The sequence below is a fragment of the Papilio xuthus genome, unplaced genomic scaffold (genome assembly GCF_000836235.2).
Source record: "Papilio xuthus unplaced genomic scaffold, Pxut_1.1 DF828952.1, whole genome shotgun sequence".
Taxonomy (NCBI): Eukaryota; Metazoa; Arthropoda; class Insecta; order Lepidoptera; family Papilionidae; genus Papilio; species Papilio xuthus.
In genome coordinates this window covers 2,393,117-2,407,345 of record NW_013529697.1, presented here as the reverse complement: position 1 = coordinate 2,407,345, position 14,229 = coordinate 2,393,117, and the positions used below count along the sequence as shown (strand labels likewise).

The 14,229-nt window shown below is 30.9% G+C and overlaps 2 protein-coding genes across 4 annotated transcripts; both read right to left on the bottom strand.

The window, feature by feature from the left end:
- Nucleotides 1–1,286: 1,286 nt before the first annotated feature.
- LOC106127830 (leucine-rich repeat-containing protein 40) lies at nucleotides 1,287–7,822 on the bottom strand. 3 transcript variants are annotated; one of them, XM_013326100.1, is made up of 12 exons: nucleotides 7,670–7,822; nucleotides 7,445–7,599; nucleotides 6,476–6,571; nucleotides 6,216–6,400; nucleotides 5,740–5,943; nucleotides 5,312–5,435; nucleotides 4,850–5,162; nucleotides 4,420–4,605; nucleotides 2,928–3,071; nucleotides 2,560–2,748; nucleotides 1,644–1,835; nucleotides 1,287–1,396 (listed from the first exon to the last, which is right to left on the bottom strand). In XM_013326100.1, exons 2-12 carry the CDS (start codon nucleotides 7,563–7,565, stop codon nucleotides 1,288–1,290), a joined length of 1,863 nt encoding a protein of 620 aa, XP_013181554.1. In that variant the 5' UTR covers nucleotides 7,566–7,599; nucleotides 7,670–7,822; the 3' UTR covers nucleotide 1,287. The 3 variants fall into 3 exon arrangements, with proteins under 3 accessions (XP_013181554.1, XP_013181555.1, XP_013181556.1); XM_013326101.1 differs by lacking the exon at nucleotides 7,445–7,599 and adding an exon at nucleotides 7,258–7,330; XM_013326102.1 differs by lacking the exon at nucleotides 7,670–7,822 and adding an exon at nucleotides 7,258–7,330 and having other exon boundaries at nucleotides 7,445–7,530.
- A 101-nt stretch (nucleotides 7,823–7,923) lies between these two features.
- Nucleotides 7,924–11,980, bottom strand: LOC106123426 (cell adhesion molecule 3-like). Its single transcript, XM_013319748.1, has 7 exons — nucleotides 11,898–11,980; nucleotides 10,490–10,579; nucleotides 9,635–9,846; nucleotides 9,136–9,271; nucleotides 8,626–8,885; nucleotides 8,214–8,349; nucleotides 7,924–7,952 (listed from the first exon to the last, which is right to left on the bottom strand). The coding sequence occupies exons 2-7, from the start codon at nucleotides 10,539–10,541 to the stop codon at nucleotides 7,924–7,926; spliced, it is 825 nt and encodes a 274-aa protein (XP_013175202.1). The 5' UTR covers nucleotides 10,542–10,579; nucleotides 11,898–11,980.
- Nucleotides 11,981–14,229: the final 2,249 nt, after the last annotated feature.

Genomic DNA, 14,229 nt, shown 5'->3' with positions numbered 1-14,229 from the left:
TTGATTTCGAAACGAAAACGTCACTTTACGGTGTAAAGCAAAGCAAAACGCATTGTATGACTCAAAGTAAAATTAAATATTAATCGAATATTATTTATTAATACTTAAACTTCATTAAAAGTGTAAATCCCAGATAAATTTAATTTTATACATCTAAAAACATCAATCAAAAATAAAGCAATTTTTTAATCAATTAATATTTTGGCAACATGCTTTTTTTAACGCGCTTTTAATACTTTTATTTTCTTAATATACATAGAGTAGAGAGAAAATATAAACAAAATTACAGCGAGTAAATTGGAATTTGTTATTATTTTTGGAAACCCATTAGAGTTGTATTTTAATATCGTTAGTATATATTTAAATAATAAAAAAACATATGTATTCACAAAATAGAACATAAAAACAAGCTTAAATTTTATATAATGCTAGAGACCATTATAGCTTGAAATTTTAAAAATTATTTCATATTTGACACCTCAAACGAAGTTATTTGGGTATCACCAGGAGTCAATTTATCACGTAGTCTATGACAACAAAATTTATTTTATTGGACGAGATAAAATTCGCAGATAATTTAAATATATAGATAACCATGTAATAATTGCATTGTTAAATTAAACTATGGCAAACTTGGACTAGTTATTAAATATAAATTAATGTTGCCAGTAAAAAAAATGTTTTTTTTTAATTCTTTTGAACGCAATCAAAATAACAATATTTAATACAACAATCTTTAAAAATAGGTCGCAAACTTTTGAGAACCAAAAGTAATGTTGACTATTTCACATATGAAACAAAATAAAGGCTTATGTATGGTTTTAATGACTAGATAAAAAACTTTAAGATCCAAATTATAAACTTTTTTAATATCCTACATAAATTTAATGTTTCGAGAATTTTTTTAGCAACATTTTTTTTAAATAATCGTCTTCGGTCTCTAACACTAAAATTTTTAATATTTCGATCAAATCATCCAATTTAATTACTCACAACCAATAAATCTTACACTAATTGTAAACAATATTCAATATTTTAATTCATAAATAAATGAAACCGATAACAATAATAAAAAAAATAACAATGTATAGTGACATATGTATACAAAAAAAATCAAAGGTGGAAATCAGGTACAAACAAAAAAAATACTTTGGTTTAAATTGGTTGCTATATGGCAACACTGAACTCCATAGATAATACAGATTAATTTATAAAGCACGTCGCCCGTGTACTTTTAAAGGCAAGCATTGACAATGTAATTTTTACTCATTTATAAATTGTTTTTATTTATTTGTTGGGAATACGATCCCTAAGATAGGACAACAAGCTCGCCGTCCCTTTTGCCAAAATGGCGTGGCGCGGTTGTCGGAAACAATTGCCCATTAACTCGAGAGCCCTGAAAATAACATGTTTATTTTAATGGAAAGTTTATTATTTTAATGAGTTACGTTAAACATTTCAACTCATCTCTTGTGGTATCATAACAAAAAGTTCACGATATAAGAACTGATTGAACAATTTTTTGTCTCATCTTAAGGAGTATTAAGTTCAAATCGTAAAATATCACTGTAATGTCATTACAAATATTCAAATAACATGTGTCTTTTAAATCTAGTACATTCTGTTTTAAAATATATACTTACCTCAAGTTAGTAAAGTTTCCAAGTTCAGGTGGCACTGTTATAATACTGTTGTTGGTTAAATCTAAAACTGCTAGTTTCTTCAATTTGGCCAACGCGTCGGAGGACACATTGATTTCAGTGATTTTATTCTCTCCAGCAAGTAATATTTCCAAATTGTCCATATCGTATACACATCGTGGTATCTTCGTAAATCTGCGTGATACGAACTCATCAATCTCTTATCAATAATCAAACTTTCAGGATCATACGCAGAGTTGATATCATCATCAGCTCACTATACGTCCCCACCGAGGGGCTCGGAGCCTACCCTAAGTTAATGGTGACTAGGTCATAGTCAACCACGCTGGCCCAGTGCGGGTTGGTTGACTTCACATATATCTTTGAATTTCTTCTCAGATATGTGCAGGTTGCATCACGATGTTTTCCTTCACAGTAAGAACGTCGGATAAATGTACATATGTAAATCGGAAATCGAAAAACACATTGGTACATGGCGGGATTCGAACCCAGGACCTGCAGTTTGCAAGTGCTTGACCCGAGTTGATATGACAATTAGTAAATCTACCGCTGTTTCCATATACTATAAAAATACATGTTGTCCGGGACTCCATCCGCGAGGAATTAAAAACAAACAATTAGCACTAGTGTTCTTCCAGACTATGTTCTACATCTATACAAAATTATAGCGAGATCCATGCAGCCATTATAATGGTACATTCTAACATATATCCACACATCCAATCATTGGATTTATAATATTAGTAAGATTATTTTAAATACGAATATATCCGGCTCAAAGGACCATAGTGTTCTATAACTACACACTAGTCTTATATACAGCAAAATATGAGTTAACAATTTTCATTACTTACGGTCATCCTTTAAATAAAAGTACAATTTTGGAAAGTATACTTACTTGTTGCATGAAATCACTAATTCCCTCAAATGCTTTAGATTGCCAAATTCCAAGGGCAAATCCATTAAACAGTTTTTGCCCAAATCCAGATATTGCAAATGTGTACAACTACTTATTTCTCTTGGAATTATTTCGATGTTATTTGACGATAATATCAATTGTGACAATGTATCCTTTATTTGACATATTCTGCGGAAAAAAAACCAACAAAAATATAATCTATTTCAGCCAAAGGCCAATTTAATATACGGACTATGTTTGTCGCTAAAACACTACTAAAATCTGGGTTAGACCATCTTTTTGACAGGTCACAGGAGTGTTGAATATTGGACATGTCTTACAGAAATTGGATACGTAAGTCTACTTACCCTAATGGCACCTCTTTCAGTTTATTTTTTGATATGTCTACAATATGCACTTCAACATTGGCGGCCGTAATGAATACGTCCTCGGGTACTGACGTCAAATCTTTGCCCGGCAACATTAAAGCTTGGCTTTTCTTCAATGTAAATCTGAAACGTCATGTTTATAACATTAATATCTTTAATTTTATTAACTTGTTAATACAATGGATACTTTTATGTGTGAAAGAAACGCGTTGGTAATATCTCTTGGGATTGTATAACGCTAATGGAGTTTTTATTACACTTAACGCGTCAAACAAATTGACCTAATGATAATTCGTATTAATAAACATGACAGAGTAAGCCAGAGTTGTTTACGTAATACAAAATATCACTTAAAAAAAACTCAAAACTAGCTTTTGTCCGCGACTTCATCCGCACGGAATTATATATATATATATATATATATATATATATATATATATATATATATATATATATATATATATAAAAATATATAGTATTATACTATTTATAACTCAAGAACGGCTTTACCGATATGGCTGGAAATTGGTGAGGAGGTAGCTTAGAGCCAGGAGACGAACATAGGAAGGAACATAGGATACTATTCATTCTTTTTTTTCGAATTTATGCTTTGAAGAGCTGCTTTTTATTAACTTATCTATATATTAAGTTCTTTATATATCCACGCGGACGGAGTCGCGGGCGAGAGCTATTTTATAATATTTTAGTATGAAATAAGATAGTATCATATGATAAGAGAAAAAAAGTGATTATGAAATTGAAAGTATTATATGGCATCTAATAGTACTTTCAATTTCTTCTCCAATCGATAAATAATAGCTTTACAAATTAAAAGTGAATTTACTGTAATTGTATTTGTGCGCCTCTACTGCGTTCTTGTTTATGGATTATGATAAAATAACAGTTTTCCGCTCGAATATGCATTATGCATGACTTTTGATTTCCGATTCAGTACTTTCTTTTGTTGTTATAAATAATTGACGTGTAATAACTCTATAACTAATCGTTGGTTTTCGATATCAAAATCACTGTATAAACATATTTTAATGTGTTTTGTCAAAGACAAGAATAATGATGTGTTTTTGTCTCAGAAATCAACGATAAGTAATATATGGATTACTTAGTATTTTGAAAAATAATCTCAATGTAATTGCGAATAAAATCAGCCTAAAATAAACCTTATATTATAATATTATAATTTTTTTTCATAAAAAATATTAGCAGATATTTTTTTTGTAAATTTACTAATATTTCTTTTACCATTCCAACTAAGCTCTAGGCTTGTGCTAGGATATGGTTTACGACAATAGTCGAATGGTGGGATTCGAACCCCCGACCTCGTGATCGGAAATCCGTATCTTAACAACTAGGCTTAATTAAAAGTGGCACTTGAATTGTAGGTAAAACTTAACGTAATATTGTTAATTTTAAACGCAAAATAACTTAATATTAGTAACATTTTTACACTCACTTGTCCGGCCATTCGTTGTGTAATATTTTAGAATCACTATCAACCTCTTCCGCGATGCGATCTCGTAAATATTTCATCATTCTATCAGTCCCCCCTCGGATTATATCCTGTCTGACGAACGATAGTTTGTTCCCATCCATACTTATACTTTGTAACTGGGATAGCAGACCTAGATTTCTTGGTAACCTGAAAATCAATAAACATTGATTAAAAATTTAAAAATAATTAAATAATAAACTTTCAATTTGACTATGATATTCCTCGGCACAACAAATCATTAAATGATGAATTACAAAATGTCCAAATATTATAAAACACATTAATCAGTGAAATTATTTGTTAGATATAAAATTAGACAAATTACAAATGGGCAGCATTCATGATCTAACGGTGACATAAATCAAAGGATGTATATTAAGGAAGAACTCACTTGTTTAAATTATTATTGGTAAGATCAAGCCTCTTCAGTCTTTGTAGCAATGATATGTTTTCTGGCAACAATTCAATTTTATTGTCTCTTATATTTAAAACATTTAAATGTTGCATCTGATCACAGAATTCTTCCGTTATCTCCTTAATAAAGTTATTAGCGATATAAATTTCTTTCAAAGCGGTACAACCATAAAAATCAGGTAATTTTTCGATATCATTGTGATTTGCATCCAAAATTTCCATTTTTCTTAGCTCACCCATTGTTGGCAGTTTCTTCAAATTATTATGACTGATATTCATTTTTCGTAATTCTAAAATTTTGTACATAAATTTCATTAAAATATAATTAAATTATAACTACTCAATTGAATTATATTTTAATGACAAAAATATTTAATGAAATGCAATTCTAGTATTTAATATTAGAATTTTGTATTAAAAGTTTCACAATAACATTTACCTCTTAAATTAACAATATCAGGGGGTAACTCGGTCAGTTCATTATGGGATAAATTTAGATCCACCAATCGCACTAAATACCCCATGCCGGGTGGGAGCTCTGTTAACTTATTATGTGAAATATCCTACAAAATAAAAAAAAACGCACTAAATATTTATTAATAATTTTTTTAACAATATTTAAATCTAAAGTACAGTTCAAATTGCTTAATATGACATCTTTCATAGAGAAAGAAAAAAACAGCTTAATAAACCTAAATATTTCTTGGCTATTCAACCAGAAATATTTTATTATAATAACTTTGTTATGACTGATTATTGCTGGTTAATTGAAGTTATATGTTTATAATGTCGCCAGTGTTGACAATTTTGATTAAAAAAACATATTTCACCTATTCATTTAATATTTTATTAAGAAATAATTCATACCAAAAATGTTAACATCACAAGGTCACCAAATTCAGGTTCAATTTTCTTCAGTTCATTGTGTGACATACTGAGCCATCTTAGTTCAGTTAATGTATAAAATTCTTTTGCCAATTCTGCAATTTTGTTACGGTCCAAACTTAGGTTAGCTAAGTTTTTCAATTCACCAAATTCTGCTGGCAATTTTGTCAGTGCATTATCATGAAGCTATAAAAAGTGTGAAAGATAAATTAATTTAATAAAATAGTAAAATATTGTGAATATTACAGTATTAAATTATTAATAAGTAAAATGTAAATATTAATTGAATTATAGATATGATACTTAAAATATTTTGCTGCAAATTCTGGTCTACTTGAACTTGAATTTCAGGTTTTTAATACTTTGTTGTTGAAATTAATTTATAGCTAATTAATTAACAATGATATAGAAAAATACTGCACAAAGGCTATTATTTTATGGGTTTTTTTATTATTTACCTTGAGAGTAACAAGTTGTTGCAGTAGTTTAACGTCTGGCGAAATTGTTTTTATTACATTAGAACTGAGGTCGAGAGTTTTCAATGGTACGTCAGTCCACCAGCTATTGTTGTCTGATCTTGCAAAATCTACTTCTTTTGATTCTTCCAACACCAATTCGTCAATTTTCCAAACATTGTCAGGTACTACAATACATCGTCAATGGAAAATATTGTTAAAGGGGTGAAATAAACAATGAATTTCAATTTTTATAATCATACCTGTACCCAAACCTCTGTTACAAAGACTCAACTGTCCTGTGCGTTTGGCTGATTTTATCAATCCTTTTGATAATTCATTTGCATCTGCATCCTTATCTTGAAGATTGAAAACAGATTTGTTACAAACTTTAATTCTTGATTTAATTGGTGTACGGCGAGACATGTTTATATTTAGTTAGATTCTATTGATATTATTCAAACTACTTGTAGAAAACCAACATAGTTATTCTAAATTGTGGTCACAATTAATAAAAATAAAAATAATCCGCTTATTTTATTATGTTGCACCAAAACTACGTAATCGTAAATTGTAATCGCACTCGCGTTGCGGTAATTCCGACCACAGACCCCGCACTCCACTCCATACCTCTCTCCCCTCCACCTGCTTTATCAATTCGACAAAGACAGCCGGCTGATTGCTATAGTGTTGCCATTATAAAAGTTATCATTTCGACGTGATTTAGATTTAAAAATGAATTCGTAGTTTAATAACACAATTAGCTTAAACAGTATGTAAGACATATATTAAAAAAAAGAAAAGTACTGAAAATTAATGTTAGGCTATTCTGTATAATAACTGTATATAAGTAATGTGTGCGCTGAAGATTTTTCCCCGATGAAGTTCGAAATTCATTAAGTTGGTATCACCGTTGCCGTTTTTTGGGAATACATAAAAGTCAACAGCAGTACTGCAGCCCCGACGACTTCGTATCATTTGTATCAATAATATGTTTTTAAAATGAACTTATAATTCAAAATATTAAAGCACATCAGTTTGTTACCGACAAACCCATTGCAGAACACTACAATCCGTCGATTTTCGAATGGTTCATATTTTTCGACTTGCATAATCCCCTGTAAAGGTGTTAATTATATGAACGATTACATTTGGCTACTTTAACAATGAAATTGTAGAAGTTTATTATGATTAAAAACAGGAAGAGGACTATAGCTTGGTCGATAAAATACCACAGTATGTAGAAGTATTTTCGCTACGTCTGCTGAGTGAAGTTTCTTGGATCCAATTCTCAAGGATGCTAAGAAGATTTGCCGTGGGAAAGTTGGACAGATACAAGATTAATATCCTCATCAAAATTAGCAGCGTATATGAGTCCACCCCTCAGCTAGAAGCAATTATTTACTATTTGTAGAGAACTTTCTAAGAAGTACGGATTTGTATGAACTAATTTTTACCTTTATTTTGTTGTGGAATAAAATTTTGTTAATACACTAAATAAAAATATGCTTAAAGTAGTTCTAGTTCTTGTATGTTGCATTTACATTTAGATTGTGCCAAGTTAATATTAATATACAAAAATATGGATTGGCTATAGTGCCGAGCTATTTGAAAAGTCACATAAATGTCATTAATTTGTCATTAATATTTTTTATAACATAGAATATTGTGCTGGTGTTTTTGCAGATTTCTTTTATAAGAAATGCAGGACCTAATCTTTTTTACAAATATTCTTTAATACTGCAATCAACCATTATTATAATTGTTTACTGGATATCAAACAATCACCCTTATAGACCTCGCCGATATTAAGTCTCAGGCAGTTTAGCACAGATCAAACAGTAACAGCTGTCAACTTTTGCGCGCGAAAACAAGAGAATAGAGGAAGCTTTTTAATTAAAATGTATAATTTTGATTAATTATAGAAAATTATTTTAGGAAGTATTACACAAATAAGCAAGGTCAAGATCATATCCTGTAATCTAAATCGAGAATTATTACTATCATTGGGTTCTAATTCGATAGTCTTCATTGGATTGTAAGATTTTTCTTCAATCCGCATTTGAGACACAGTTTTCAATTCACGGGCACTTTCTTCGTTGCTTTTCCAATATACTGAAGCCAAGGTAGCAAGACACTGAAAAATAATATTCGAAATAAAAGTGCGAAAATTTCAACAACAAATAAAACTTAATTTACAATTCGGCTTGTTTATCTTTACTAGACATACTAGAGTCTAGTCTGAAATCGTTATTTACTTAGCCTTTTCTTAGGTCAAGGTGGGTAAGTTTGCTTATGTTTTTATTTACACCAGTTATGGAACAAACAAATACGGAACATTAGACACGTAACTGAATGATTCTTTTCTTTTAATAATAACAAAATGTGTATAAGGAAATAATTGTACAAGTACCTTGATTTTAAATCCGCCATTTACGAAATGTTGTTCATTGATTTGGAAAGATAAAGCAAGGCTTGTAGTTTCGTAGCCCTCAGGGTCTTTGTATACTTTTGGTGACGTGATAGCGGTGAACGGCGCTGGTTCACCATTGACATACCATGTCAGACGTACAGCCGGGCGTGATCGGACTGATGAACAGTTCACCCTAAGCTGGTCACCTATCCGATAGTATGGATTAAACCCTGAGATCACAGGGCCGTCTTCTGGTAAAACTAAATAGAAGGAAAATAATCATATGAGCAAATTAGGAAGAACTTTCGGAATGCTTTACTTATATGCAAAATTTAGACCTAAAAAACTGTAATAACATAATACAAATTGAAATCAAATAAGGCACCATGCTTTCGCACTCAAAAACATTGAGTCTCCCTTTGAGCAGACTTAGTAGAAAATATCCACACTAAGGGCCTCCATTAGCTAATGAACGAGTCTGGTAGGAATTATAAGTAAGTATTCTCTTACCCACGACGATCATATTGGCGTGTTCAGAGACTGTTGGAAAAAGCGGCTTTTCTCCAGACACCTCGCATCTATAACGGCCTGCTGTCTCCAGTGTGGCGGGATATAGTGTTATATGTGATGCCAATTCATCTGATTTCTGAAAAAAGAATATTATGAACACAAATTTACACAAACACTTTAAAGTAGAGATAATCATCGATAAAGTGGCGCGGTCTTTCTTCCATAGCTTGTAAGTCACATGTATAAGTCAAGTAAGTAACGCTTATGCTGTGCCGCTACGTAACAATTTTTTTTGCTGGTGATGAAGTTTTGGTGAAGTAGTTAGTCTAATGCTGGGGAATTTTTTTCTCCCGTACATGTATAGCCATACAGTTGCGTCATTTGACGAAATAAGAAATAAAAAGTAGATATAAAAATTAAGTTACCAAACGACTTCCGTTATAATACCCTTTTTGAACATAAACATACCAATGTAATAAATAATATGTGATCTTCTTACATTAACTGCAACTCCTGGTAAATAATACTTCCTATGAGGTTCAAGATCGCGTGGAACATGTCTGAAGAACTCTTGACCATCTTTATACCATTTGATGGAATAAAGCAAATCTTGCGGGCCGAGTTCCCAATGACAAGCCAATTCTGGTTGAGATCCAAGCTTTACGTGACTTGGTACTCTTAATTCTAGTAGCTTAAGTGACAACATGCAGTCTGAAAGAGTGTACGATACGCTAAGTTTCCTCAAGTAGGATCTAGAACTTCAAAGAATGTTTAAAAATATAACACTAGTAAATATTGGCTATAACCATAATGTTGATATACCTCAGATGATACTGACTACATTGCAAAGTACAATACAATACAAGAAGGAAAAGAGAGGACGCGAAATAATTTTGCAACATTTTAGTCAATTTTGCAACTTTTTAGTCAATTTTGCAACTTTTTAGTCAATTTTGTGTGTTTTCAAAATGTTTTGCCAGTTTCGTTTTTTTTTTCAAATTTTCAGTAAATTTAGTGAGCTATGTACAAGTATTGGTGGAATCTGTCGATTTATTATCTTTCGATTGTGCCCTTTATAAAATGAATTGTTATAACCACACATTGTTGTACGTAACTTTGTGTTGTTTCTGATACATACTTATTATTCTGTAAGCGTGTTGTTATTGTTTAAAAAATGTATTATAAAACAATCATTTCCAAGAGAATAATGATTCTGTAACACACAATAGGAATAAGAAGTTTTAATATTATTGTAACGTGCGACATTCGCTTCTTAGTAAGTATATAAAAGTCCACGTATACATATAAAGTAAATATAAATCTATACAGTGGTTTATACAAGTGAAAAACTTACCAAAAATAAGTAGAAATGTATAGAGAACTAGTGTATATCTTGAAATCGTCATAGTTAAGAACTGCGTCGACAAATATCTTCATTATATACCTGAAAGCAAAGATTAATTTTTTTTGCAGTTGCATGTGGGTGTACAACTATTTTAGTCAAAATTAAAACCTCCTTTTTTGCTATCTCTTAAGTAGAGAATAAAAAGGCTACAAGATAACTCATCTGAACAAAATTGAAGTGAAGTTTACGAGAAAATGACGCAACGTAAGATATTCTCGGATTATTCTATCAACGGTCTACAAATTAAGATCGTCCCAAATTCGATCATGAAAGCGAACGATGATAAATGTTTCATTAAATTACTTTACATCGCAATGTGATACATTTTTTCCTAAAAGGTTTTATAAGTGCCCGTTAGTAGTGAAATAAAAAGAATTTATTAGTTGTAATAAATAGTAGTACTAGATTCATTATAGATTAATGATAAACTAGACTAGTAGAAAATTAATGTAAGTCCTAAGTTAATCGATATTCACCTAAATGATGCCTAAGGGGTTACAATCTTCAAATAAATCATTATTATTTTTTAAACATTACTATTATTACATAACTAGCTGTCGCCCGCGCCTGCTTTCGCGCGAAATTAAAAAAAAAACTTAATTAGTAGCCTATGTGTTCATCCAGACTCTGTTCTACATCCATGCTAAATTTCAGCGAGATCCATACACCCGTTCTAGAGATCCCTTCTAACAAACATCCATCCGTAAAACCAAACATTCTCATTTATAATATTATTTTATTAATTAAGAATAATCAAAATTAAATCTAATATTAGAAGTAAGATAAACACGTTCTGCCGTTATAATTAACATTAAATTTACGCGACCTTAAGTTGAATAGTGGCACGTTGCAAAATGTCGTGTGCAAGACAAAGTTCTTAATGACATTTTATAACACACAAGAGAATAGCGCGTTTGACATTTAATATCCGCTTAGAAAATAGAATACATTTATGGACTCGTGATACGTTAACAAGTATGTTGAAATAAACTTGAAAGATTTTAATACTTAGTAGAACACTCATACTAGCCATTTTAAGCATCAAGAAGGTTGCGTCGCGATTTTTATAGGGCAAGTGGATACAGAAAATGAGAGAAAATATCCAAGAGATATTCCCCTCTAGCATTTTAAATTCCATTACCTTGGTTCTTGCCCTTAAATGCTAACTTACAGTCGTAGAATTAAGCCTACTTAAACTCCTTATTTCTTTCATCACTCATCCGTATCCGAAAACTTATTTATTTTTTGGTCAAACCTGCTAAATCTCTTTTACATCAATACAAATACACTAAAATTAAGTAGGTGTTGAATTATTAAGAACAGAAGATAAATAATAACAATAAAAATACATATTCACCTCACGTAATATTGTTTTTGAAGTATTCCACATAATATCACAATAATAAAATCATGTTAATAATCTGTTAATAATTTGAACGCAACACTAACAAGAAAGTTTTCCCGCGCAAAATAATGTCAACACATGCTGCTCCGTAGCGTGCGTGTTGCTTTTACAAGCATTGCTTTTCAAATAACGTAGCAGTTTGCCGTTCGTCTTCGAGAATTTCTGAAAGCTGAAAATATATCGATGCTGCTATCACCACTAAAAGTAATCTCAATCGATGATATTTTTAAAACATACTTAAGTTAAGATTAAGATGTTAATGGGTTTAAATTAACTTTAAATCTGATAGTTGTCAAGATCAAGGTAACATCTATATTCTTTTGACATAAAATAAGAGTAAGGAACATAGAAAAATAAACATAGAATAATAAATTTTTTAAAATTATTACATCTCTTTATTTTACTAAAATTACGAACATTTTTATGTCGCGGATCGTAGCTCTCAGCTCTATACGTAACTGACAGCGCTCAAATAGCTTTCTCGATACAATCTCAACCGATGACATTTTCTTAACAATGCGTAACATATAATAAGATTATTATACTTATCTAATTGGGTAAGGTTAGGTTTCTTATTTTGTAGAACAGACTTTGTCTTATAAAACCTATATTCCAAATAGGAGAGTACTACATAAAAGGTAAATACCCAAAATGAAATCCCGCTCAAGATGTTTCTACCCAGGTAGCGGATATGTTCTTAACCAAAGAGTAAGCTCATGTTAGTACAAGAACTAACGTAGGTAATTCATTTTAAAGTTAAGATTACTTATCTTGACGAACTCGTGGATTATCGCGCAAAGCAATAAAACCGTAGAGCGGCCCATTGTCCAGCTAAACACGGCGCGGGCTCGGCATACTTACGTCACGGACTTATCACCCGTTCCCATAAATGTATTCACACTGCAAATTGATCTGGACACAATGCACGGGAGCACAGATGCTGGTACGGTCACCATAATAATGGTATTTTACAGATTTTCACAAAATAGTATGAGAAGAATTACCGTGGATTTGTCAGACCAAAATCCTTGTTTAAAACATATTGTTATCTTTGTTTTGTTAAAGATAATGACAGGAATGACGATATGTTTTATACAAAGATTTTGATCTCAGAAACCGACAGTTTATGGTGTTAATTCATTTCAACGTGCGAAGGACCAAAATATCTTACATTCTTCTAGAAGGTTTGGTAAATCTATTTAAAAAAAATATTTTATTGTAACATTAAGTATTAAATAATTTCAGATAAAATTGTCCGCATTCTTACCGCACATAGCGTAGACGTACTAGTTGCCAGATTTAGCTGAACTTTTAGGTCCAGTCAGAGATATTGTTAAGTTTATGGCTTCAACGTTATAATGTACTTAATTTAAATAAATATTTGCTATTAAATTTATACTTTCAGCAAGCAACATAAGCCAAGGATGTAGGTAAATACACCGAAAAGCTCTAGAATAGTACAAATTGTACATTTCTTAAGTAATCTCGTGTGAAATGCAATTAATAAATATTTGTCTTTCTAAAAATAGAGTACCTTCATTGGAATATGCTTTTTGTTCTATAGGTGCGTTACTCGGAAAACATTTTTATGTCCAAAAGCTTCTTTTATAAATTATGTTCACATTTTAATATATCAAAGTCCATTATAAATTATGACGCATAATAATATCCAAGTTTCAGGTGTTTATTTGCATTCAAATCAGCATCAGTTGTTACGGCAAAGGTCCGCGTGCAGTTAACAAATATGGCTGATTACAATCTCTTTAAAATTGTAGCAAAAGACGAATGGCCACCGGCCACCGAGCTGTATGCCATACGAGGTAGCCTTTGTGACTCATAGTCAATGTACATTTTGCTGGATTGAACTTTTTAGTTTAACTTGTTCGGTAAAAAGGGACTCGTATACTTATTGTTATTAGTATAATGGAACCTCCTGAAGTAAAATCAATTTGTCCAAATTAATAAGTTATATGGTCTAGTCTATAATTTGTGGTTTCGATACTAAAGGGAAGTATTTTAATGCAATGCAATGTGGTTATTTTAAAATTCTTAAATTAACATCAGTGCTAACCGAATTAAATATGGAAACTTACTGCATATTAAACAATGTTTTGGATACTTGTTTAAACAGAAATATAAAATCTCACATAATTTTGTAACCATAAATTTCGGAATACTTTTAGCACGTTATTTATTATGCGATGAGGTGATAAGAAAAAGACAGACTGTACAATTAGTTTAAATTTAGATATATCTGTGTAATAAAACACGCATTTGGTGGGAC

Excerpts from the sequence above, each read along its gene's own strand:
- LOC106127830 (XM_013326100.1), bottom strand. The coding sequence starts at position 7,565 with ATGAGGATATTAATCTTGTATCTGTCCAACTTTCCCACGGCAAATCTT. Across the intron at positions 3,072-4,419 it reads CACAACGAATGGCCGGACAA|ATTTACATTGAAGAAAAGCC; the intron begins GTGAGTGTAAAA and ends ATGACGTTTCAG. Across the intron at positions 1,397-1,643 it reads GGAAACTTTACTAACTTGAG|GGCTCTCGAGTTAATGGGCA; the intron begins GTAAGTATATAT and ends TGTTATTTTCAG.
- LOC106123426 (XM_013319748.1), bottom strand. The coding sequence starts at position 10,541 with ATGACGATTTCAAGATATACACTAGTTCTCTATACATTTCTACTTATT. Across the intron at positions 9,272-9,634 it reads TACCAGGAGTTGCAGTTAAT|AAATCAGATGAATTGGCATC; the intron begins GTAAGAAGATCA and ends TTCTTTTTTCAG. Across the intron at positions 8,886-9,135 it reads CGCCAATATGATCGTCGTGG|TTTTACCAGAAGACGGCCCT; the intron begins GTAAGAGAATAC and ends CCTTCTATTTAG.